The 27,953-nt window shown below is 44.1% G+C and overlaps 1 protein-coding gene across 1 annotated transcript in view; it reads right to left on the reverse strand.

The window, feature by feature from the left end:
- LOC137369250 (A disintegrin and metalloproteinase with thrombospondin motifs 19-like) overlaps positions 1-27,953 on the reverse strand; it is a 593,631-nt gene that overhangs the window by 40,968 nt on the left and 524,710 nt on the right. Inside the window, exon 21 of the mRNA XM_068030172.1 lies at positions 24,015-24,167. Coding sequence (XP_067886273.1) covers positions 24,015-24,167 — 153 coding nt within the window. The remainder of the gene's footprint in view (positions 1-24,014; positions 24,168-27,953) is intronic.

Genomic DNA, 27,953 nt, shown 5'->3' on the forward strand with positions numbered 1-27,953 from the left:
GGAATGGAAAATGTGCAATCCAAAGGGCTGCTCGGCCAAAGTGTAATGAGACGCCAATATCTTCCCCAAAGAATGAGATAATGTACTGACCAGAATAAACTGGTTTAATTGCAAAAAGCTTGTAATACATCTCTGCAACATCCAAAACCTGAAAAATATTCTCATGTGAGCGTTACATGATTTGCCAGTCCTAAGCAGTGTTTCAAAAAAAGATAGTTGGGCAGATGAAGGCAGCAGTTCATAACTTTTTGATAGGGAACTATGGTATGCTGATGTTGCTGAAGTAACACTATTTATAATATGCTAGTTGACAGTGCACATGAAAGTCAAGACCAAGTGTACTCTTCAGGCAAAGCAGCGTCAGAGGGTGGGAGATTAGTGGAAAAGACACAGACACAATTCAGTCTCCATTTTAAAGTCATACATTCTGCTCCTATTTCAGTATTTTCATTATAAATTCCGATGTTCACATTAGTAATGGAAACAGCCAAAATGAACTTGTTAAGCTGCAATCTCTATCCTTCTGCCTGTAGTGATGCTGCAGTGTCTACACTGGGGGAAGATATATAATTACAGGTTGATAGATTTACACAGGCAATTTCCATTATAAATGTGTAAATAAGCGGCAGTAATTTTCGCGAGGGGTCGCCCATCATCCATTGTAACTATATGGAAAGCTCAAAGGAATGTAAATAGCTGTTTATGCAACTTCTCGGAGGTTTTCGTTGATCCTCTACCGAAGTCATGACAGAGATTCTACCCCAAGATGGATAAATGTGCATGTGACAACTCCAGAAGTTTCCATCAGTTGCGGAGGAGTAATGACAGTAAGTGCTGACAGCTTCCTACGCCAAAAGCTAAGCTATTGTATTGCTTGTTCATTATCTGATCTAAATGTTCTGCTGGATATTTGTTAAATTCTTCATGTGATTGCAGTTGGGGTTCACTAACAGTGGAAGTGAACATTGGAATGTGTATGTGTGAATCATACAAATTTGTTCCATGATCTTTCAGTGGCAAATATCAGCTAACATGTTGTAAGCCAAAGACTTGCAGCTTGATAGGTAAATTGGCCATTGTAAATTGCCCCTAGTGTAGGTAGGTGGTAGGAGAATGGTGGGGATATGGTAGGGAATATGGGATTAATGTAGGATTAGTATAAATGGGTGGTTGTTGGTCAGCACAGACTCAGTGGGCCGAAGGGCCTTTTTCAGTGCTGTATCTCTCTATGACTCTAATGAAGAGAGCTGATGGAAGATTTTAAATATAGTAATTAGCCAATTGCTATATATAGCCAATTATGTGCAGACCTCTCTAAGTGTTTCAAACAGAATAAATTACTTTGGAAATTAAGTCACTCATCTAGACAAACATAGTGGCCATTCTGCACTAGTAATGTCACACAAATAGCAATGGAATAAATGACGAGTTCATCATTTGCAGTGTTAGTTGAGGGATGCTAGCCAGAGCACCAGGCGGAGCTCCTGGTTCTTCTTCTCTTAGTGCCATGGAATGATTAACATCCACCTAATCAGCTAGACAGAAACTTACTTTAACATCTTAACTGAAGAATGTCATCTCTGACAATGCAGTACCAGTACTCCTTCAGTCCTTCACCATCTGCTAAGTTTATGTACTTAAGTTGTAATGCGATCTTCAACCAACAACCTTCTGAACCAGAGACAATGGCTACCAGCTAAGCCAAGCAGACACCCAGTATTTGGAGGAGTAACATTTCCTTAGTCCTAATTGACTAATTATGTAGGTGCACTTTTTAAAAAATGCTACAGATAACAAAACACATGCTTATGCTATATTTGACCGACAGTCCGAAAATAAGTCATTTTTAATGTATTTTGTGGCAGTGTAAAACATCCAAATTGAAAAGAAATTTATTATAAGATTTATAGAATAATAATTTAGAGACAACTCTGTAACTGATTACATATTACTGTACAGATATTAACATTGGAATTAATAAGGGGAATTGTGATAAAATGACAAACTTGTAATTACTTACATACGAACATACGAATTAGGATCAGAAGTAAGCCATTCAGCCCCTCAAGCCTGCTCTGCCACTCAATAAGATCATAGCTGATCTGTTTGCGCCTCGAATTCCACATTACCACCTACCCCCGATAAGCTTTGATTCCCTTGCCTAACAAGAATCTATCTGCCCCCACCTTAAAAATATTCAATGAACCCGCCTCCACCACCTTCTGAGGCAGAGAGTTCCAAAGACGCACAACCCTCAGAGAAAAAAATTCTCCTCATCTCTGTCCTAAAAGGGTGACCCCTAATTTTAAAATAGTGCCCCCCTAGTTCTGGACTCACTCATAAGAGGAAACATCCTTTCCATATCCACCTTGTCAAGACTGTTCAGGATCTTATATACTTCAATCAAGTCTCCCCTGACCCTTCTAAACTCCAGTGAACACAAGCCTAGTCTCTACAACCTTTCCTCAAAAGACAACCCGTTCATACCAGCTATCAATCTAGTAAACCTCCTCTGAACTGCCTCCAATCCATTTACATCCTTCCTCAAATAAGGAGACCAAAACTGCACACAGTATTCAAGGTGTAGGCCGGGATTTTATGGTCGGCGAACGGGAGCCGGCCACCGACTGAAAAGTCGGTGGCAAACCCGTTTCCGCCTTGCCTGGGATCCGACCTGTATTTTGCAGGTTCCCAGGCTTCAATTGGTGGGAGGCGGGACTTCCACCCACTTGAGGGAGGAGGTCCCGCCTAATAGAACTACCGGCCAATTAGCGGGCCAGCAGCTCTTTCTCCCGGCAGCGCCACCGGGAGCAGTGGCCACTGCTGGGACTGCAGTCCAGCGTGAGGAGAAGATGTCTGGGAGCTGGGAAGGCAGGTAAATTTTGGTTGCCTCGCCGGGGGTAATCGGTCAGGCCCCGGCGAGGTGAGGGTAGTCGACGGGGGGGAGGGAGGGAAGGGCGGCGTGTTGGGTCTTTGGGTCTTAGGGCTGGTTGGCGATAGCGGGGGTGGCCCTCCATCGGGCATAGGGTGACCGTTCATGAGGGCCCCCCGGGACGCTCGAGAGCTGCCTGGCTTTGCCAGGTGGCTTCTCTTGGTCCTCAGCCACCTGACCAGCCACAAGTAAAATCCGCGTGGAGGCGGGCAAAGGCCCATAAGTGGCCACTTAAGGATCTTGATTGGCCTGGGGCGGGCAAGCCATTTTTCACCCCCGCTGCCCTACGTAAAGTGGCGGTGGAGGCGGGAACGGGTTGGGAAGGACCCCTGCTCCATTTTATGCCACCCTCGTCCCCCCGCCACTGTCCCGCTCTTTGGGGTGGCGTAAAATTCAGCCTGTGGTCTCACTAATGCCCTGTATAACAGAAGAATAACATCCTTACTTTTATTTTCAATTCCCCTCGTAATAAAGGATGGCATTCCATTAGCCTTCTTTATTACTTGCCGTACCTGGATAGTAACTTTTTGTGACTCATGTACTAGAACACCTAGATCCCTCTGCACTTCGGAATTCTGCAGTTGTTCTCCGTTTAAGTAATACTCTGCTTTTTCATTCTTCCTGTCAACAACTTCACATTTTCCCACATTATACTCCATCTGCCAGATTTTTGCCCACTCACTCAACCTATCTACATTGGTCTGCAACCTCCTTATGTCCTCTTCACAATATACTTTCCTATTTATCTTTGTGTCATCTGCAAATTTAGCTACCATGTCATCACTCCCCTCATCTAAATCATTGATATAAATTGAATACTTGAATATAATTGATAAATGATTTATAAATGTAGTGCACTGATTCATATGATTATTCTATTAGGTATTTACGAGATCCAGACTTATGTCTACTAGATATGCTTTGAATCTCTTCACATTTCTGACACTAACCTAATTTCATTTACCAAACAGACATTAAAATAACCCTGTCTAACAAAGAACAATTAATTAATTTCTGTCCAAAGTGAATTTTTAAGATTTTATAAATAATGCTGCAAAGTACTACATCATATTTTTTGCTCACAAGTTCTTGGTAACAGGTTAATTCCTCAGGAATATTATGTGGAACTATGGATTGAATTTTACCAGCCCTTTGGCTTTTGGCTGGAAGGCGGGAGGGGTCAGAATATCGCAACAAAAGGTGACGGGGTTGGGGGGAAGCCTGATATCTTTACGTCGCAACCGGATTTTCCAAATGGTGGCCAGCATGGAGAGAGGTATAAAGAAGTGGTGGATTAGCAGGATATCAGTGCTGGCTCCAGACAGCAGCCTTTGGGAAGACTAGCGTGGCTTGACAGGGAGGGTGGAACAGCGTGGGCATGGCAGTCGGGAGCAGGGACAAACATGCTAATACAGCAGGAACACACTGCTTGTGTGTCATCTCCGAAGTGACAGTTGTGTGAATATAACAGGGGGTGGGGTGGGGGATGGGTGAAAGGCCCTGGAAACTGATTGCAGCAATAAAACATTGGCGTCACTGATTCAGGCTTCGAGACTTCCAGTGAGGAGTAGCATCAGAGAGAGAGATGTAGTATAAGGGCCTGAAAGAGTTAATGTTTGAAACAGTGAGAGTAAACCCCTCCCACTGTAGTGATGATGTATGTAATAGTCAGTTGGGGATTAGGCTTGGAAGAAGCTAGAAGCAGCACAAGGTGTGCTTGCTTGATAGGCTTGTAGAGAGTGTAAATAGTTATATGTATATAATAAACAAGTTATTCTTTAGTCCTATAAAGACTCCCAAGACTTCTTTGAACAGTCCTCAATCTACGCTATAACAGTACATGACATGGTGGCAGTGGTAAACAACCAAAAAATTTAAAGAAAAATACTTGTCAGTTCAGTAGCGCCAGAAGACTGAAGAAAACTGTTTACCCATAGAAGAGGCTGTGAAGCACTCCGGAGCTGTTCTAACACATGGACAGTCGGGGAGTCAGTGCACAGAAATATGCGCAGCACCACAGAAGCATGGTGGCCTACGAGAAGAATCCAGCAATTGGGCAAGTCATGGTACAGATGCTCTGGGATTGGGTAAGAAAATCTTTGAAAAAGTTTCAATTATTTTCTAATGGCGCACTGTGCAGGAGAGAGAAAAGAAACAAGGGAAAAAAACTAATTCTTTACTCGGACTGAACGTGAGGGCGAAGAGCAGGAAAGCCCCAAAAAGCTCAGGAATTCCTGAAAAGAGTGGGAAACCCCCGAAAAAGCATGGGAATGCACGAACAGAGCGGGGACACCTCCATTAAAGCAAGCAAGCCTAAAGATTTTTTTTTTAAAGAAAACGGAACACCCTAAAAATTCAAACAAAGAATGGATTTGAAACATATGATGCCTGAAAGCTTCCAGAATTGGGAAGGGTCCAATCAGATACAGAATTGGTCGATGTGGAGAAAAAGATTTTTAAGATTTAGAATAGCTTTTCAGCTACACAACAAATCAGAGACTGAGCAAGTTAATACTCTTTTATACGCTTTGGATGCCATTGCTGATGACGTAATCATAAGGCAAGGCATAAATGAAACTTCAGACAAATTTGAGAAGTTACAAGCGTTCAACAAATATATTAATTTGAGAAGTAACGATCCTGGAAAGAGCAAAATTTAATAAGAGAGTCCAGAAGATAGAATCCATGGATTTGCTTTTCATTAATGATTTGTACAGATTGGCTGAGGGCTCAGAGTACGGAGAACTGAAGTCTGAGTTGATCAGGGACCGAATAGTAGTGGGAATAGCTGACGAGTCCTTATCAGACCTCTTGCAGTCCAAAGATGACCTCACACTCAAGAAAGTGATTCAGATGGTGCGACAGGCAGAAGTCCGAAGACAAAACAGAGCCGTTCTGCGGCCTGACGAGAGGCCTTGGATCAGAAAAAAATCCAATGATGGCCCAGTTCCTCAAGCCCAGGTTGGAAAAGCAATCTCCAGATAAGAAGGCACACACAGGTGAGAGGGTGCAAGACACCAGGAAACTGTGCCACTGCTGTGAAGCTAGAAAGACCCACAGACGTGATCTGTGTCCTGCTAATAAAGCGGAATGCTTTAATTGCAAAAAGACAGGCCACTTTGAAAAGATGTGCCAGAGCACGACCACTTCTCTCAAATTTACAAAACAAAAAGCCTTCACACATAGAGCGGTGAATGAGGTGAAACAACTTCCAGTGGAAGATAAACCAGGAGACTTCCTAGGGGAAATCACTGATCCCGATCAATGATTTTGGACCGCAGACATCTATGTCAATGGACATATTACTAATTTCAAGTTGGACACAGGTGCAAGTGTCACAGTTCTGTCAGACCAAGAGCCCTGGTTGACGAGACGTTGCTTACAACCAGCGGACACACAGATGCATGGTCCAGGAGGGATCCAACTGAAGGTAAAAGGTAAGCTTCAAGCAACTCTCCAATATAAGCAAAGTCAGATTATGGAAACCCTATACATTTTGAAAAACCACCAATTTTTCCTGTTAAGCAGAAAAGCGTGCTTAGACCTACATCCATGCAAAAACGTGGTTGAAGTCAAACAGCCAGAGTCAAACAGTCGCTTTCAAGCAGACTATCCCAAACTGTTTTTAGGTCGAGGATGGCTGAAGACAGAGTATAGAATTGCACTAAAAGAAGATGCCAGTATCTTTACACCTAGAAAGATACCACACCCATTGATGAAGTAAGTACAAAATTAGCTGGAAAAGATGACCAAAATCAGAGTCATTTCTCCTGTCACGAAACCGACATAGTGGTGTTCGCCTATGGTTCCAGTTCCAAAACCAAATGGTACTCTTTGTATCTGTGTGGATTTAACACAGCTCAACAAAGCAGTGCAAAGGGAAATTCAGCCTATGTTGTTGGTAGACAAAAGCCTGGCAAGCTCTCCAAAAGCATAACGTTCATTAAACCCGACATGAACAGTGGCTATTGGCAGGTTCCTTTGGATGGGAAATAAAGATTACTCAACATTTATCACTCCATTCAGATGATTTTGCTTCGATCATCTATCATTCGGGATAACATCTGCACCTGAAATCTTCCAAACGACCATGACCAACATTCTGCAAGGCCTAAAAGGGGTGATACGTCACATGGATGACATCCTGGTGCATGGAGCTTCCATTGAAGAACTTGACCAAAAAGTAAAAGCAGTTTTAAGCTGTCTTCAGGAAGAAGGACTCACATTTAGCAACAAGTGTGAATTCTACAAGAGGTCCATCCGTTTCTTGGAACAGCGTAAGTAACAACGGCATAATGGCAGATCTGCAAAAGATAAGAGCCATTAGAGTTACCAACTCCAAATTCTGTCCATTAGCTCCAAAGATTTCTCAGAATGGTAAATCAGTTAGCCAAATTTTTACCTCATCTCGCGCAGGTAACCGAGCCATTAAGCCAACTCTTGAAAAAAGATTAAGCATGGTGTTGGAGCGCACATCAACAGAAGGCATTCCGAAAGATTCAAGATACACTCATATCGCCTGACATCTTAGCACATTATAATCCTACACAATCAACAACGATCACTGCAGATGCCTCATCCACAGGGTTAGGGGCAGTCCTTTTCCAAGAACAGCCTGATGATTGTCAAAAACTAATCGATTATGCAGCAAGAGCTTTGTCCGAGACAGAGACCAGACATGTGCTAATTGAAAAAGAAGCACTTGCAGTCACATGGGCTTGTGAGAAGTTCTCTGATTACATTATGGGATTGAAAGTCGTCATCGAGACAGACCACAAACCACTAGTTTCCTTACTAGACAAGAAGGAGATCACAAAAATGCCTTCAAGAATTCAGAGGTTCCGGTTACAATTGATATGATATACGTACGAAACCGTATATGTTCAGGGAAAGATACAAACTTCTGCTGATGTGCTATCAAGGTAAGGTAAAGGTAGACCATCTGACTCAACAGGACGTGAACTTTGTGGACAAGATAGTCGTATTCCCAATGTATTGCACAACTGTGGCCAGCAAGTGTACAGTTACTGCAAGAAATTCATCATGCCCAAAAGCAGGATGAATAATGTACTCGTATACATCAATACTGCACAAAGGGTTGGCATCAAGAACACCCTAGTGGTAAGATCAAGAAAACCTTTCACAAATTCAGAAAACACTTCACAATCATCGATAATTTGCTGGTGTATAATGACAGACTAGTCATTCTGAGTTCAGTCAGATCGGATATCTTGGAACATCTACATCAGGGCCACATGGACATAGCAAAGTTCAGAGCATGGGCTCAGTCATCCATGTGGTGACCAGGAATATCCAACAACATGGAAGGCATGGTCCAGAACTGCCAAGTATGCAATACATAGACCGGAGCAGAGAGAACCTCTGATTACAACAAAATTTCCAACCAGATCATGGGAACGCTTAGGGATGATTTATTTATTTACAACGGAAAATCCTATTTAATCGTGATCGATTATTTCTCTCGATGGATTGAAGTGAAAAGGTTCTACTCAACAACAATAGAATCTGTTATCCGAGCTTTGCAGGAGATATTTGCGACATAAGGTATCCCTGACGGAGTTGTCTCAGACAATGGACCACAGTTTGCAAATGAATATTTCTCACAATTTGCAAGAAAATGGGGATTTGAACATCTCACGAGTTCACCATGATATCTTCAGTTGAACGGTGAAGCCGAAAGAGGAGTAAGAACCATAAAGGCGTTGTTGAAGAAGAATTAAGATCTTCCAACCACATTGATTAACTTCAATCTACTCTGTTGTTATGTGGACTATCACCTTCTGAGCTGATGATCGGGAGGAAGATAAAAACCCTACTTTTCATTTTGCCGAGAAAACTACTTCTGGGGCTAGGGACTACCGAAAATGTCGAAGATAGAGAGAAGTACTATAGGAATAAACAAGCTTACAATTCCAACAAAAGATTTCGCACCAGAAACTTACCTCGGCTATAGAAAGGCGGGAAGGTATGGATATGAGACCTAGAACGGGAAGGCGGTGTCATCCAAAAGGATGAAAATTATATGAGATCATATGCACGGCAGAGAAAACTATACGATGAACTAGGAGAAACATTATCCCTATTCCACAGAAGCAACAATCAATCATTAACTGGATGGACCAGATGATGATCAAGAAACTCAAAGATAACAGGATACTACAAACATTGGTCAAGGCCTTCCAACTCATCCAACAAGACTTTCAAGCAAGTCTACTGATCTTCAGACCATGATCAGGAAGCGTCATGAAGCCTCCTGATAGGCTGAATCTGTGATGGACAGAGACTTAGGGGAGTTGGAGTAGTATGTAAAGTCAAAATGAATGAATATATATATATATATCAAAATGGATATCCCAAAGGGGACAAAGACTTGGGGGGAGGGGCGGAATGTAGTATAAGGGCTCGAAAGGGTTAATGTTTCAGTCAGAGAGAGTAAATCCCTCCCACTATAGTGATGATACAATGATGTAATAGTCACTTGGGGATTAGGCTTGGAAGAAGCTAGAAGCAGCACAAGGTGTGCTAGCTAGGTAGGCTTGTGGAGAATGTAAATAGTTATATGTATATAATAAACGAGTTATTCTTTAGTCCTGCAAAGACTCCCGAGACTTCTTTGAACAATCCTTGATCTACGCTATAACGATAAACAGGAGAGAGCTGCAGTCACAGACAGCAGGCCAGCAGCAACCTAAGGCCAACAGGAGCTTCAGCCTCAGAGGGGGAATGCAGGAGTAGGGCGCAGCGGAACCCGTAACTAGCCTCATGTTTGCAGAGAGGGTCTACCATCAGAGGTTCAACTTCCTGTAAATGTCAGAGCAGCAGTGTCACCAAAGACTGCATCGCTCCAATGAGACGGTCACAGTGTTATGTACCTTGATGGAGGGATGAGCTGAGCCTGATGGGATGTGGTGAGCCCCCAATGCCTGTGGTGCTGAAGGTCACTGTGGCGCTGAATTTCTATGTCTCAGGAGCAGTCTGCTGCTCATTGTTGCATCAAGATGGTCACCAATGCCATCTTCAAGAGGGCCAGTCAGTACATGCATTTTCATACCGATGCAAAAAGTCAAGCTGAGGGGGCCATAGCGTTCGGATCATCGCTGGATTCCCCCCGGCCCATATGTAGCAATCAAGGCTCCCATGGCCCAGGCATTAGCCATCATCAACAGGAAGGGCTTCCAATGTACAATGTACAACTGGTCAGCAACCAACACAAGCAGTTCCTTCAGGTCTGTGCAAGGTTCCTGAGAAGCTGTCACAATGCCTACATACTAAGGCAGTCCCTGGTGCTAGACCTTTTCAGGCCCCCAAATGCCTTCAAGGATGGATACTGTGTGATAAGGGCTACCCACTGAAGACATGGCTACTGATGCCTGTGTGGAACCCAAGCACTGATGCTGCGCAGAGATACAACTCCTGCCAAAGTGACATGAGCAACCATTGAGCAGGCCATAGGCCTTCTGAAAATGTGGTTCAGATAACTGGATTGATCCAGCGGAAGCCTTCAGTGTGCCCCAGCAAAGGTCTCACGTACTATGGTGGTGTGCTGTGCGCTGCACAACCTGGTGCTACAGAGGGAGAAGCTTTGAACAATGACCATTTCGTGAAGTGTGATGCCTCCTCTGACGATGAGGGATATCGACCAAGATTATAGAGAGATACAGCACTGAAACAGGCCCTTCGGCCCACTGGGTCTTTGCTGACCATCAACCATCCATTTATACTAATCCTACATTAATCCCATATTCCCTACCACATCCCCGCCTACATTAATTCCATATTCCCTACCATTCTCCTACCTACATTAAGGGCAATTTACAATGGCCAATTTACCTATCAACCTGCAAGTCTTTGGCAGTGGGAGGAAACCGGACCCCCCGGCGGAAACCCATGCAGTTAAAGGGAAACTTGCAAACTCCACACAGGCAGTACCCAGAACTGAACCCGGGTCACTAGAGCTGTGAGGCTGCAGTGCTAACCGCTGTGCCACCCTAGATGCTACCAGTTGCTGCACAATAAGGAACTTCAGTGACCACAGGCAAGGCATAATGAGATACAAGCAAGGGAGGCTCGTGACGTGTTAATATAGGCACATTTCGCATGATCATTAATGGTTTTATGAAAGAGAAATCATGTTTGCCAAATTTTTTAGAGTTCTTTGAGGATATAACAAGTATAGTGGATAAGGTGCCACATAAAAGGTTATTGCACAAAATAAGAGCTCAGGGTATTTTGGGTTATGTGTTGGCATGGATTGAGGATTAGCTAACACACAGAAGGCAGAGAGTTGGGATTAATGGGTCTTTTTCAGGTTGGAAAGCCGTAACTAGTGGGGTGCCACAAGGATCGGGTCCTAGGGCCTCAATTCTTTACTATCTATATTAATGACTTGGAGGAAGGGACAAAGTGTAGTGTATCCAAATTTGCTGATGATACAAAAATAGGTGGGAAGGCATGTTGTGATGAGGACACAAAGAATCTGAAAAGGGATATAGAGAGGTTAAGTGAGTGGGCAAAAACTTGGCAGATGGAGTTCAATGTGGTAAAGTGTGAGGTCATGCACTTTGGTAGGAAGAATAAAAAGGCAGATTATTTTTTAGATGGAGAAAGACTACAAAATACTGCAGTACAGAGGGATCTGGGTGTTCTTGTACATGAAACACAAAAAGTTAGCATGCAGGTGCAACTAGCAATTACGAAGGCAAATGGAATTTTGGCCTTTATTGCTAGGGGGTTAGAGTTTAATAATAGGGAAGTTTTGTTACAACTGTACAGGGTGTTGGTGAGGCTACACCTGGAGTATAGCGTACAGTTTTGGTGCTCGTATTTAAATAAGGATATACTAGCATTGGAGGCAGTTCAGAAAAGGTTCACTCGGCTGATTCTTGGGATGAAGGGGTTGTCTTATCAAGAACGGCTAAACAGTTTAGACCTTTATTCATGGGAGTTTAGAAGAATGAGAGGTGATCTTATTGAAACATATAAGATTTTAAGGGGGCTCGACAGGGTAGATGTTTAGAATATGTTTCCACTGGTGGGGGAATCTCGAACTAGGGGACATAGTTACAGAATAAGGCGGCACACAGTTAAAACTGAGATGCGAAGGAATTTCTTCTCTGAGGGTGGTGAATGTCTGGAATTCTCTACCTCAGAGAGTTGTGAAGGCTAGAACACTAAATGTATTTAAGGAGGAGATAGATAGAATTTTGAAATCTCAGGGAGTCGAGGGTTATTCGGAGCAGGCCCAAAAGAGGAGTTGAGGCCTGGGACAGATCAGCCATGATCTTATTGAATGGCAGGGCAGACGTGAGGGGCTGAAGGGCCTACTCCTGCTCCTATTTCTTATGTTCTTATATTGATGACAGTTCCATGCAATCCAATGAAGCTACAGCCCTGTTGCCGTTTTCTTAATTTCAATTACCATTTATCTTACCCATTAAGGCATTGGACTGCAGCATGGGTACTTCCCATCACACCCTTTGAGGGAGCCAAGGTACTATTGAAGACCCAGCAGGTCGCCAGAAATGATAGGATTCCTCTTGCCTTGCAATAGCACAGATTTAATCGACAACAAAAAGAACGCAAGGCAGCATACATTAACAAAATTTAAATGCATGAACCCCAGGTGCAGCTAGGTGCTTTTCTTAAATCTCTTGCATGTGCTCCTTTGTGGTGCTCCCCCTGCACTGACAGCTGAGGTGGAGGCAGACTGCTGACCTTGATTCCCCATGGCTTTCGATGATCTTGGCAGTTGTCCTATGGCTGCCTGAGGGCTGAAGGGCCCAGTATATTCAGGGCCTCCTGCACAAGTGCAGGAGACACCTCTGCAATCGTGGCTACATGAAGTGCTGGTGCTACTGACAGAGGGGCTGAGGAGCTGATACCCATGCCAAGATGCCTGAGGCTGCTGCTACTCTGTCCTTTCAGGGCACTCTTGTACCTCCCTGCTTATCTGAGATGGTTGAGGACCTGGAGGTGATTCCCGGTGCCTCACCCCTCTCGCCCAGCCGTTGCTCCACAGAGCTCACGGTAGTAGCAATGGCATGCAGGTCTGCAGTATTTCTGCCATTCACTGAGTGGTCTGCTGGATATGGCTCTCCATGAGGGTTGCCAATCTCTTGACAGAGGAAGCCAAGCGCGCACAAGCTGGAGACATGGTCCATGCCAGAGTGCGCAGAGCCTCTGGAAGCTCTGACAGATCTTCCGGCACCTCATGTTGCAGCTCCAGCATCTGCTTCCTTGCTGAAGACTTCAAAGGTGTGTCAGTAGCCTGAGGATCAGCATCGCCCAGGCTTTCCATAGTCCTCTGAGCGTCAGTGGCCTTGGTTGTCAGCCTCCATCAGCTGCTCGGGTGCATCTGTGCTGTGCTTACCAGGCTGTGACCCCAAATCTATGCAGGAATGGATACCCACCATGAGAGTGCCTGTGCTGGAGGGTGCGGGAGAAAGATATGATGGTACGTCGTTTGAGGGCCCCTCCTCCTCAGAGGTGGATGGCTGCCCCCGGTCACAGCAGCTGTCTGCTCTTGTTCTTGACCTGCATGAGAGTGAATTCTAATTCAATGATTATGCACATTCCATCATGTCCTTCAGCCAGCTCCTAATGTTGTCTGCCTTGTGACCAGTGGTGGACACATAAGCACCATGCCTCATGGTTGCTAGAGGCTCTTTTGTGCCCATCCATTAGGCTACTCACTCCCTCGTCTCACCATCTACTATTGACCGTGCCACATGCTGGCCTCCAAGTTCCAGTGCCCTTTGCTTCATCGGCATCAGGATGGCCAGAGATATTGCTGCCCATCTTGGCCCTTTCTTTGGCGTTGAGGGCAGTCTTCTCCTGCATGCACAGAAATGACAATTGTTAGTCGCCCGCCAAAGACATACACAACGCCGATGCTGGTGGCAACCTGACTGTCCATGATGGTGTCACTGGAATACCTCCTGCATGCAGCTACTCAATAGCAGCAGTGCAGGAGTCATCTCTGACGGACTGCAGCTCTTCACAGAGAGGCTGACATGCCACTGACAGGCAATGCTGCTGCCTGGCCATTGTCAGTGACTGGGCCATTCAATCAATCTCACATTCATGCCTAGTCACTTGTAAGGCAGTAGGGTAAGCAATGTGTGGTGCATTTACCTAGGCGAAATGCATAAAGTCATTAACCCACTTGCATCACTGCAGCCAGGTTCGAGGGACAACTCACGACTGCTGACCTCCTCTGTGATCTCCATCCAGGCTTGCTTCAGCTGGCAGGCCGGTCTCTTCCTCCCATCCCAGGGGAAGAGGAGCTCCTTCCTTGCCCGAGAAGCCTGGAAGAATACCCCTGGGAGACGTCACTGAACCTTGGGGCCTCCCTGAATCGTCCTTCTTCCATTTTGTGTGCTGCCTTCTTCTTCATGGATTCACTGTGCTGCCTTTGCGGGCAGGTAGATTTGTCAGAGTTCACTTTAGTAACCATTGAGACATTTAAAAAAAAACTGACATTTGCTGCTAACTAGTTTGCCTTGTGCAGTGCTGTCAAAAAGGATCTTAGCTTCGCATCCAATACCTAAAACTCAAAAATAAAATGCATTCTTAGTATGCAATCAAGTTCAAGAAAGATAGCAGTTTGGCTTTCCAAGAAATTAGAAATAAATATTTTGGTCACCATTTTATTTTGAATTTAAAATGGACTGAATGGTTTACTTCATCTGTATCTATCGTGCAATTTTCAACATGCTGAGTTACATGTCACTGCTGTCCCAATATAGGTGGTACTGCACTGAGGCTAGGCATTTCTCTTTATGAAGAGAGGAAAATTCAGAGGGAGAACAGGACTAGGTGAGTCCTGTTAACCTACGAGTGACAGATTTCAGAATGGCATTTAGCATGGTAGTAGATTGGAAGGAAAGTGTCTTAAAAGAGGAATCCTCATGTTTAGAAAACAGAAAAGAGATGGTTCACTGAATGATTTCTAAGGGTAAATTTATGAGGCTCCATACTGCTGACATGTCTTTGCAAACAGCCAGTGCATATTTAAACCAATGAATGCCGAATCAAGGGTAGTTTGTTGTTTTCTGGTGTGTGCTGGCTGTGTCCAAGACCTGCTGATTAAGTCGCTCCCTCCTCATTATTATAGCTGCCCTTGGCCTGATGCAGGTGCAAGTACTCCATCATTAACTTCCCAACCCTCCTCCCCCCAGCACTTTGGGGGATAACCTGGACATTCCTGGGCAATGCAAAATGATGATGACTTGGCCTCACTGGCCTCCCCCTGCTTTTTCCTTTGCTTTGTGTCCAGGAATTTTACATTCCTGAATACATAAGAGAGGAAAATCTGCCCCATTGACTTTTGTTGGGTATGGTTCCATGGGTAGAGGGCCCTCTCTGATATCTTTGACAAAGAACTATTCTTTCTGGGTCAGCCTAGATTTTGAATGCCAGCAGGTTATATTTATATTTTCATTGAAAAATATTTTCTTTATTATACACTCAAGTATATTTCAACAATTACTAAATACCAACCTAACTTAATGTTCATTTCCACTTAACATGCAAACTTTGCATGACTGCATTCAAATGACAAAAAAAACTTATTGAGATTATGTAGTTGAGCAAAAATGTAAAACTATCTAAATAATAATTTGCAACTTTACACACTGCAAATGGCACAAAAGTAGTTCTTACATAATGTGTGAGCAAATCTATATTTGTTACACTCTTGAGATATGTATGTAAACACTTAAAATGCTGAAAACATCAATGGCAGCTAACATTTATAGTTAAACAGCTTTCAAGTATGAGGGCTGTAATTGTCTAAACATATGGTTAAGCTGTTCCTGAAGACAGCTTAGCCATTTGATTTACCTGCCAAAGCACACTTCTTCTGAGGCTGCTAGAAATTTGATAATATAAAATGTATGCTGCAAGAGCTTTCTTATAGTGAGCAACTTCCTGCACTTGACTTACTGGAGGTCATTTACAATGTCAGAATACTGAAACAATCATTTCACCAGCAGACATCTTGCACTTTGATAAATGAAATTGTCTAAAAGGAAGGCTGAATAGCCCTTGTCCAATTTAAAGTAACATTGCAACAACTTGCCAATATAGTGCCTTTTACATAGTAAAATTCCCCAAGGTTCTTTACAGGAGTGTTATCAAACAAAATTTGACACTTAGCTACATTAGGAGATAGCAGGACAGATGAGGTAGATTTTAAGAAGTGTCTTAATGGAGCAAAGAGAGGTAGAGAGGTTTAGCGAGGGAATTCCAAAGCTTAGGGCATAGACAACTGAAGGCACATTTGCCAATAATGGAGTGAAGAAAATTAACATAGAATCATGCAGCACATAAGGAGGCCGTTTGGCCAATCATGCCTGTATTAGCTCTGAATAATTTTCTTTTACTCCTTTTATAGTGGCTGAATTCTTTTTTGATTTATCCCTTGCAAAATTATTTTGCCATCTCCAGGATTTGCTTGCAATCCAGCTGATTCAAGTTGAGAATTCAAGAGAGAATCAATAAAAGGTAAAACAATTATGCGTTGCTTGATTAAAATATATTTATGTAGTTCACAGAAGATCAGAAGTTATATTTAGGCATCATGACGACAGTTCTGATTCACGTTGGCAGGGTATAGAGGCAATATAAATTCATGGCCATAATTCTGCATATATTGTTTCATCAGGAAGGGACACAGGGCAAATGCTTGACAATTTTCCAGAGATGTGGGTCCTATAATAAATGCAGAGACCGGTTCTGAGTGGGGAGGTGGGAGCAATAATGGCCATGAAACCCGCAAGTTGTTTGAAAATGTAAAAATGTCTGGTTTCAACATGGATACCTCATTATCATTTTACTTCCTGGTTTCATAGATATAAGCAGGCATGATACAAACTCGTATGATTTGATCTCAACTGGATTACTTAAAAGGTCAAAGGAAATTGTAAAGTTGGGAACATTTGCAAAGACAAAGAAAAATTAGAACATGGAGTTAGTCAACAGTATGAGTGTCCTGTTCCTAGATTCAGTGCAGGAAGCTGTTTAATGAACTAACATGGTCAGGAAAGGTGAGCACAGTTGCAGATCCACCTAGTTCCAGTAGTGCACCCACCCTCTCTCACTCTGTCTTGTCAAGCGTGTTCCATCATATCACTTCTCACAGCCACTTCAGTTTCAACAGCATCCATTGTTCACCTTCTGTGCACTTCTTCATGTCCCCATTCACTGACTTTTCTAACCAGGTACCTGGTCACCCCAATCCTTATGCAATATGATGGGCTGAATTTTATTATCCTGCTGCCACTGCTAGACAAAATGGCAGCAGTCCCACCAGTGACATCAGACATGCAACGGGTATTTAGCAGAATGGCTTTCCCCCCATCACATGGCGGGGGTGGCAGTGGAGGTGCCATTCATGGCATCACCTGATGTTGGAGCAGGTGCACACGCCATATTTGGAAGGATGCCAGCCCAGCATATACCATTTCTTGTCCCTTTGGACCTTTGGCATCCTTCAAAAGTTAAGTAAACCTGTCTGGGAAAAGAAGAGAGCAAATTTTGGTTCTGCAGGATGCCTGTGGTAGCTCTATAGTATAGATTAATGTTGGTCTGACAACTTTTCAATAAGTGGGAGCCAATGTTACCATACTAATACCATTTAAACTACCCTGTAATGCCCCCCTGACAAACACAACATATACATTCTCAGAGTTCCCCACCTTCAAACACAATCCCCTTGCAGAGATCTCCTCCCCGCCCCCGTCTTCATACACAATCCACCTGTAGCATTCCCCCACCACCTTGACAGACAATCCCCTTGCAGAGTCAGCATAGCGGCAATGTCCACTGCAAATCCCACTTCCCCTATATGTATCTGGTGAAGTTACCTTCCCTCTCGAGGCACCGAGGACTCTCGCATTGGTAGCAGCAGCTTCTGAAAGATGTGAAACTGAAGGCACGCGTGTGTTGTACGTCAAATACAAAATTGAGAATGACTTGTTGAATTGCAGTGAACGACATTGTATGTAAAACAGTAATGTAAAACATTTAAATGATGATGCCGTCGCATTGGGGTGGTCGCCGCATCCAACAAAATTGGAAACGAGCATTATGGCGCCGGGTTCCGTGGTGGATGGATTCGCAGGGATTCTCCAGTGCCCCCCACCAACGATCTTGCTTTCAACAGGAGCATAAAATCCAACCCTATGTCACGTTAAATAGCATACCCAACCGTAGACACACGTCTTCAAATGCATGCCAGGGACACTTGTGATGCATTTACCTGATAGTCACCCTCATCGAATATACTGCAACAATCAGATGTACACATGCCTTACAGAGACTGATAGGTTTGTTGGCCCCACTTGCAGAAGAAGAGAGCACAAATTATACGACTGAGGAAGATGACTGGAATTGGTCCATCACAGATAATGCAACTAGCAGCTGCAGAGGAAGAGGCCATGGAAATCACTGTCATGTCTGCATCCCCGACCATCTGAGATGGAGAGACAGGGGCCAGAATTTTACCCCCCTCCCAAAGAGTGGGCTGGTGGTGGAGTGAGGGCGTAAAATGGAGTGGGAGGCTCAGGGGGGGGACCTTCCCAACCCGCTCCCGCCTCCGCTGCCATTTTACATGGGATGGCGGTGGCAGGAAACGGCCCCCTGGCCCCAGGTCAATCAAGATCCTTAAGTGGCCAGTTAATGGCCACTTAAGGGCCTCTGCCTGCCGCCACAGGGATTTTACCATTGGCAAGCAGGCGGCCTGGCCTCAGAAAAGCTGCCTGATAAAAGTTAGGCCTCATCTTCTCATCGGCCCCAACCAGCCCTAATGCCCCCCCCCCCACCGCCCCCCAATCAACCGCCCTTGCCTCACCGGGGCCCGATTGATCAACCCCATCGAGGCCCTAAAAACCTACCTCTTTTCTGGGCCGTCCTTCCTCTTCATCTTGAAGCTGGGTCCGGTCCCAGCAGTGGCCACCACTCCTGGTGGCGCTACTGGGACTAGGAGCTGCCAGCCCGCTGATTGGCCGGCAGATCTATTAGGCGGAACTTTCTGCCTCAATGAGGTGGAAGTCCCGCCTAAGTCCAATTAAGGGCCTGGGGACTGTAAAATCCGGTCTGGATCCCCAAGCTGGTGGAGGCGGGATCGCCACTGGTTTTCAGTCGGTTGACGACTCCCGTCCGACAAGCGAAAAAGTCTGGCCTGGGACTTTGCAGCTGTCTGGTGACAGCATTAAATATCCTCTGACCCCGTCATCTCATGCAAGACTCAGTCATGTTGATTTGATTTCAGCACCAAGTGAAATATGATCATCTTAGGGATGCTAAGAAACAACAGTTTTGCATTTCCATTACTAATTAATCTCTGTCTCTTCTCTTCTCTTGTCCAGGGCCATCATGTGAAAAACAGAAGCTTGTGACTCATCTGGACGATAATTCTTTAGAGGAGCAAATTCCTTCTGAAGTTGCACTGTCACAGGTCATCTGCTCATCAGGCACCAGCGTAGAAAGGAGCATTTTGGTGGGTCCAGTTAGACAGTTAGTTGGGTTTTCACCTGATGAATCACAGAGCACAAATGAGCACATGAAAAGAGTGGAGACAGGGACAGCTGTGCAGCGTCCACATTGGAGTGCACGCTCCTCTTCAAGCTCTGCTAATTGGACATAGATGCTGAACCCTAGGGGTATTGATGAAAAGGATAATCATAGAAGATTATCAGCAAGTTTTCAAGGTATTGGCAGTCCTACCATGCACACTATCCACAATAGCAGAAAGCATGAAGGAGTCTAGTTGAAGCATTAGTGAATTGATGTTGCAGGCCATTATGAGGATGTCTTCATGGGTAGACTGTTCTCCTCCATGGAATTTCAATCCTGGCAATCTATTCAGTCCATGCAGGCCATGATGATGGCCATGTCGATTTTGAAGAACAACATGTCTGCCTCCTTAAGCAGTATGTCAGATACCTTGGTTGAGGGGACATGGAAGTGGGAACCTCACTCAAAGCACTCCTATGTCTTACCATTGTCCCACCCTCAACTAATATCAGACATGTAGCCTTACGTCCCGATGGCCAAGTCTGCCCCTGCAGTGCTGGAGCAATCTTTGGTAGGGCCCTCAAGGCCACCAACACTCACAGGTTCTGTATCTGAAACGTCAGAACTGGGATAAGAGCAGCCTGCCTCTACCTTTGCTGAAGCCATGTGTGTTTTACCATATAGAAGTGCTAGGAAAAGTTAGAGTAAAAATTTGTAGTTCATCAAAGGTATACACTTGGATGTTTTTGAAAATGTTTATGAAGTTTCCTTTTTTAACAACTCACATATAATTCATTGTTGTGCATTAAGTTCCCACGTTGATTATTGTTGCCTACCGAGTGGCAATTTGCCTTTTCAGTTGCTTGATGGTGAATGTGAAGACATGAATTGATGGGGACCAACTGGTTGATGTGGAATGAGTGGATGGTTGGTTACAGGACTGCTTAGTGTCGGTGGGGGATGTGATAGTTACTTTGGGCCAGTGTGAGTGACTAACTGATCTTTTGAACTATCAGGAAATCCCTAGTATCTGAGCTGCAATGTGAGTGGGAGGTCTGGCATTGCATGCCTATCTTCATCTTCCTCCTTCCCAACCTCCTATTCCTCTCCACCTTCAGTCTTCCAGAACACAGCACACCATCATACAGACTCTCACTGTCGAGTGCTCGAGGATGCTTCTATACGTGGCCAGGCGCCTAAAGTGCATCTTCAGCATGCCAATGGCTTCCTTGATGACACATCTGGTTATCATATGCCTGTCATTACAATGCTCTTTGGGTTTATTGGTGGGCTTTCTCAGAGGGGTGATCAGCCAAGTTTGAAGGCAATTTCCTTTGTTGCCTACAAACACCCTTTAAGGCTACTTCCAGGCTGGGGTTGTTAGATTGCCGCTGTATGAAAGGATCATGGCAGCTCCCAGGGAAATTAGCACGGACCTGAATGAATTTCTTCTTGTAGTTTTGCACCAGCTGAACTTTATTGGAATGAAATCCCTTGTGGTTGATGAATACCCCTGGTTTATTTGGACATCCTCAGATTGCCATGTGTGAGCAATTGATGACATCAAGTATGTGTTGGAAGCTAGCCAGAGATGCAAATCCAACTAAAATAAAAGCAAAATACTGCAGATGTTGGAAATCTGAAATAAAAACAAGAAATACTGGAAATACTCAGCAGGTCTGGCAGCATCTGTGGACAGAGAAGCAGAGTTAACATTTCAGGTCAGTGACCCTTCTTCAGAACTGACAAATATTAGAAATGTAAAAGATTTTAAGCAAGTAAAGTGGAGGGTGGGGCAAGTGAATAATTGACCAGAAGGTCATGAAACAAAGGCAAACGGTATGTTAATGGTGTGTTGAAAGACAAAGCATTAGTGCAGAGAGGGTATGAATAGACTGTAAAGCACAAAGCACTCCAAGCACAAACATTAAAAAAACATTTAAAAACAGAAACAGTGGGCAGGCACAGTAGAAACAAACTATACACACTAAAAAACCTAAAGTAAAATAGCCAAATAAAAAAGAAGAAAAAATAACTCAACATAAAAAGGGGAGGCCCGTCATGCTCTGAAATGATTGAATTCAATGTTCAGTCCGGCAGGCTGTAGCGTGCCTAATTGGTAAATGAGATGCTGTTCCTCGAGCTTACGTTGATATTGCAAATCCAAAAGCCTGCTCATTCTGTCTACTGTCATCATTGGAGAAATGTACATAATTGCCAGTGCTAGCAAACAATTCATCTATCTCCTGCCTTATGCATTTATGTGCAGCTAACTGAGTGATCCTCGATATATATCTGGTAACTTCCTGGAAGGAACCAGAGGCAAACAAGTTGAGGGCAGTGGTGATTTTCACAGCCACTGGCAATGTGTGGCCACCAGGTTCAGCAGGGAACAGGTCTTCTTCTAGGAGGCTGCAGATGTCTGTAACCATCTGGCGTAACAATCTCAGTCCTCCAGAAGCACTGTTCTTCTGAGAGATCAAATATGCTGAGCTTTGGCTTTACACATTGTTAGGTAAGTAGTACCTCCTGTGAACTTGGTGTCTCTATTGCTCCCCTCTCTTTTGTCCATCTACAGCTGTCCCCACACCATGCCCTTGCTGCTGCTGATGCTCTCCCTCATCTGAAGTCCAATCTAAAGCAGCCATGGCACTATTCATCCTTATGCTCTGTATGTGAAGTCTCTTACAACAAATACTGTCACCAAACTGAACCAAGAAAGCAGCTATGAGGACTGAGCCTTGATTAATCTCAGGACCTTTAAACATCACCATGAAGTGCTGCTCAATCTCATGTCCATTTTAATGCAGAGTTTCCCGCACCAGGAAACCTGTGCAGAAAGTGTCAATTTCAAATTGTGACGACAATCTCACTAAAGCACCCTAATTTAAATATTATTACCACTAACTTGCCTCTCTAGAGGGGTTGCTCACATGCACCCAAACCTACCCCGGTTAAAGAGGAAGTTGGCACATTTACGGTGGGTTGGGTTCAGGTTTTATATTTTTGCCAATTTAACCACCCCTATATCTGACCCTCTCCTCCCAATCTTGGGGCGGGGGATGGGGGTGTTGGGGGTGATTATAATTCCTTCCATGGGGGAGGAAATTGAACAGAGTGAATCAAGCCACTCTTGGATAGCGCACCTTTAGTTCAAAATACTCCCCAAGCAGGGCAATGCTAAAAAGTAGCTCAAGCATTTTCTACTTGGATGTATTGAATTTTACCAACTTGGACTTCTCCCAATTGGCATCCAAGACAGACCCAGGTGCTAATCTGTGGGATTTCTAATGGAGCCACTTGCCAATAGATCTCATTACTGATGCCAGCTGACTGGCTCCCAGTTGTGTTGGGAGGCCTGATGGGTGAGTCAGTCTGGGAAGAAAAAGAAAAGTTAAACTAAAATTGCCTACTAAGTAGAATACTTTCCATTTTTGACACTGCCTAGCTGGGATGATTGTACTTTATACTGAAAGAACTCCCACTACACTTGCTTTATTTAAGAGTGACACGGAGTGCCTGGGAGTACACCATCTTCCTGCCCTCAAGGCTGGGGATTTTGAGTAGAAGCTAAAAAATGTTGGGGAAATTTATAGTGGAGGGGAGACACAAGGAAATAATACTGTTGTTGAAATAAAAACAGAAAATGCACAGCAGGACAATCAACTTCTGAAGGGAAAAGGCAGATTAACATTTAAAGTGCAATTCTCCATCAGAACACTTCTGATGAAGTGCCTACTTGAAAGGCCATTCTTTTTTTGATTTCAAATGTTGACCAATTGGATATTTTTGATTTCAAGTATTGAAGTCTTTTTATTCCCATCATTTGTATTCCCTGCCTTCCTGAAGATGATAAGCCTGTTGCAGAATATGGTTCCACAGAACGCAACTTGCCTCTGCTTTGCCGAACTGACCGTTCTTCAGGTGTGAGCCATGACAGTCAGTGTTGGTAGGTTAGGGTCTTCAACTGTGGAGGCATCATACCTGAGTCTGGTCTAGTTCTCACCCAATGTCTAAATGGTGCACTACTACCAGGGTGTCCTAGATAATCATTCCTCTCTAATTTTACTCTCCCTAACCCAAGACAAGGTCAACTAAAGCTCCCCTTATGCCTCCCAAACTTGCTCAGTATGGATCAGATTTTGGACCTTCCTAGTCTATGGTTACTCATTGTATTAACACGATGAACCATTGGGAGTCCCTCATTTGTGGTTTTTATTTATAATATTTAACATTACTATTTTACGCTCATTAATCCTCAGCTGGAGACAAATTGACCAGTGTTAGTTTAGTGTTCAGTTACTTTACCTCTTCAAAAGACCATGCATTCTCAATGAAATCTACATTAATTCTGGTTAATATCAAAGTAGAAGCATAGCCAACAGCAGACACTGACCTACTGATCACTACCAGAAAAATTCTGTTAAAACACTCACATACTTGTGCCATCTCATGCAGCTGTAGATAAAAAAAACACTGAACAAAGTTAACAATATGACAGAAATACTAAATAAAAAAGGCAGATTTACTGAATATGTACCACCTTAGACCAGTCTCCTGTTCTCCAAACGTAGCATTTTGAATAATCCTCACAGTCTTCTGCCTCCTTTGGGCGTGTTGATAAATCACACTTCTTGCGTGGATTGGTGCACTTTATAGTTCGATGCCGAGCCCCCTTGCCACATTTCACTGAACACTGTAACGCACACCAACATAAGGATATAATTTACAATAACATCACATCCCATCCAACACTGCTACAGATGTTGACACAGCACTCAACTCATCTGTTCCTAAAAATCTCTAAAGGAAACTAAAACTTTGAAAACACACGACACAGCGATCAGAAGAAAGTGATAAATCATCAAGCAAATGTCAGGATTTTGTGACAGCTGTTTCTGTTGAAATCTGTGTTCATTTATATCCACAGGTGAATTACATTGTCTGCATTCCTCAACTGAGTTGACACTAAATCATACAGCATAACTACTCTAGACGAAACCTCAATTGGTTCTAGCAATAGGTATCTTGTCTTAATTTATCTTCCCCCATAAAATTTGACATGCCAATTTATTGCATCCTCAGAAACAGCAGATTTCTGTGCTTTGGTCAACATAGAATTGTATGGTGCCAAACACTTTCTTTTCTTGTTCCTCTCATAAAGTTGCAAACTAATGTTGGAATTGTGGCCCATTGACAATACAGTACCACCATTTTATTTCTTATACTGTTATGTCTGTTGGGAGATGGGTCAGTTTTTAGGATTTGTCAATCAGACTAACTCCAGTTCCAATACTGTTATCTGAACTGAGAAAGGCAAATGTAAGTAACTGATAGAAATCCACACATATTGGCATCTACTCATGAATCTGTAAAAGCTTGATTTTGTACTTATAGCGTGTACATAAACTACAATTTTGCAGAAACCATATATTGGGAAGAGTTTGGAAAATAAAAATAAATATTTGATAGAGCGGGCGATCAGAAATGTGTACTGAATACACATGTGTAATGAAATGTATACTGAATACCAGTTTGCTGAATACAGATCAGTTATTCAAACAGAGCTGTGAAGTATCACAATACCATACAAAGGCTACTCACAAATCTTGGCAGAACTGCAAATAGACATTTTGTGGCGATTCATACTGCAGAAATATCACCCTCCCATTTGGACTTCAAAGAATTTAATTGCAATTGATTTTCTTACAATGTGGTTCTGTTTTTCTTAATACCTGGGTAAAAGCTGAATACTATTGCCTTTTGGAAATCAATTCCATTTTTACAAACAAATGAATTTTGCTTAATTCATTTTATTTTGGCATTTGAGGGCATGAGAACATATGGACACAAGAAATAGGAGCAGGAGTAGACCATATGACCCTTCATGCCTGCTCCACCATTCAATACGATCATGGCTGATCTTCTGCCTCAACTCCACTTTCCTGCCCACTCCGCATATCCCTCGATTCCGAGAGACCAAGGGCAGGATTTTGCCCTTTGGGTCAGGACCCTGATGTCGGGGTCAAATGGGGGTCACGACCCCGCACTGGGCTGGATTTTATGGGCCGCCCTGAGGCGGAGGGGCCCAGAGAATCACGATGGGAGGCGGGAGTGGAGAGCACATCACCGCCCCATTGCCAAGCGATTTTGCTGGGGGCAGGATAGGCCGATAATGGCCTTCCCGTCCAGAGGCCTGTTGAGGCCCTTAAGGGATCTAACCAGCAGCGCGGTGGGAGGTGGGGGGGGGGGTATGCCTCCGCCACTCGGGGAGGGCACCTTGTAAATCTAGGTGCCCTCCCTGCGGGCTTGGGGGTGGGGGTAAGAGTCCCTCCTTCATGGGCGATCTGATGATCCCTGCCAGCAAAACCTACAACTCCATGGCTCCCCCTCCCTCGGACTTCATGCCAACCCTCCCACCTGGGCCGTCCAGATTGGCCCCGGTGACCCCGCCTCAATTACCTGAGGTCTGGGCTTCCAGTGCTGGGCCTGGGTTCAACAGGCCAAAACCTCTGCAGTACCAGCAGTGGCCTTTACCTCCGGTGGCGCTGCTGATACTGCTGAGCTGCTGGCCCTGTGATTGGCTGGCAGCTCTTGGAGGTGGGATTCCCGACTTTAAAGTGACGGGGATCCCAGCGTCGGGCAGTTAGGCTTCAGAACACCAGAGGATCGCTTGGCAATGGGGGGCTGGGGGGGGGGAAGAGGGCTCGAAAAGGCCGATGCGGGGTTCTCCCAGCCTTTTTGGCCTGGTGCTGGGAGCCCCGCCTCCTCCACAAAATCCAGCCCACTGTGTTGGAAACAGTCACCTAGCAGTGATTTTCCCCAAGTTGAGCAGGCTCACTGACTAATTAAGGAATGGCGGGTGGGGGCTTGAAGCTGTAGGGCCATCAAGAGGCCCTCCAGCACTGAGGGAACAACATCATGCAGATCAGCGAAGAGAGAGGGTGCCACCATTTTGAGGCACTCTCTCAGCACATTTTAAAAGTGTTAAAATCAAGAATGGTCACAGCAGACGAGCCAACATTGTGCAGGGGGATCACTTCCATAGGGCAGCCTACAGCTGCAATTTTGACCAGGCAGGTGGAGGGGACCTCAAACTCTGCCTGGCGAGCTGGCTCCCTGGAATAGCCTAGTCCCCAACGCATCAGGGGGCCCAGAGGCTAACTGGAAAATTCTGATCGGCCTCTGAGAATCTGGTATGTTTCAATGAGATCACCTCTCATTCTTCTAAACTCCAGAGAGTATAGGTCCACTTTATTCAGCCTCTCATCATAGGACAACCTTCTCATCCCAGGAACCAATCTAGCAAACCTTGGCTGTACCACCTCCAATGTAAGTACATCCTGCCTTTGATATGGAGAGCTAAACTGCGCACAGCACTCCTCTTGTAATAAAGGCCAACCTGCCATTTGCCTTCCTAATTGCTTACTGTACCTGCATGCTAACTTTCTGTGAGTCTTGTACGAGTACACCCTGGTGTCTCTGAACAGCAACATTTAGAAGTTTTATCCATTTAAAAAAAAATTCTGCTTTACTATTCTAACGACCAAAGTGAAGAACCTCACATTTCCCCACATTATACTCCAAACTGCTACCTTGTTGCCCACTCACTTAACCAGCCTATATCTCTTTGCAGCCTCTTTGTATCTCCTCACAGATTACACTCCCAACAAGCTTTGTATTCTCAGCAAACCTGGATACATCTTGGTCTCTTTGTCTAAGTCATTAATATAGATTGCATATAGCTGAGGCCCCAGCACTGATTTGTGTGGCACTCCACTAGTTACAGCCTGCAAACATGAAAATGCCCAGTTTACCTCTAATATCTGCTTCCTGTCTGTTAACCTATCCTCCATCTACGCTAATATTTTACCCCCAACTCAATGCGCGCTTATCTTGTGTATTTATCTTTTGTGTGGCACCTAACTGAATGCCTTCTGTACATTACATCTACTGGCTCCCCTTTATCTACCTTGCTAGTTACAGCCTCAAAGAATTCTAATAATTCTGTCAACATAATTTCCCTTTCATAAAACCACGTTGACTCTGACTGATCGTACCATGATTTTCCAAGTGCATTGTTAAGACTTCCTTAATAATAGATTCCAGAATTGTCCTGATGACTGATGTCAGACTGTAGTTCCCTGTTTTTTCTCTCGCTCCTTTCTTGAATAGAGGTGTTACATTTGCTAACTTCCAATCTGCTGAGACCATTCTAGAATCTAGGGAATTTTGGAAAATCATAACCAGTTCATCCACTATCTCTGCAGCTACCTATTTTAGAACCCGAGGATGTAAGTCATCAGGTTCTGGGGATTTGCCAGCTTTTAGTCTCTTAAGTTTCTCCAATACTTTTTTATGCTGAAATTAATTACCTCAAGTTTCTCATTTTTATTAGCCTCTTAATTACCCTCTATTTCTGGTATATAATTTCTGTCTGTTACTCTGAAGGGAGACAGAAAATATTTGCTGAATATCTCTG

This window comes from Heterodontus francisci, chromosome 4 (genome assembly GCF_036365525.1).
Source record: "Heterodontus francisci isolate sHetFra1 chromosome 4, sHetFra1.hap1, whole genome shotgun sequence".
NCBI lineage: Eukaryota > Metazoa > Chordata > Chondrichthyes > Heterodontiformes > Heterodontidae > Heterodontus > Heterodontus francisci.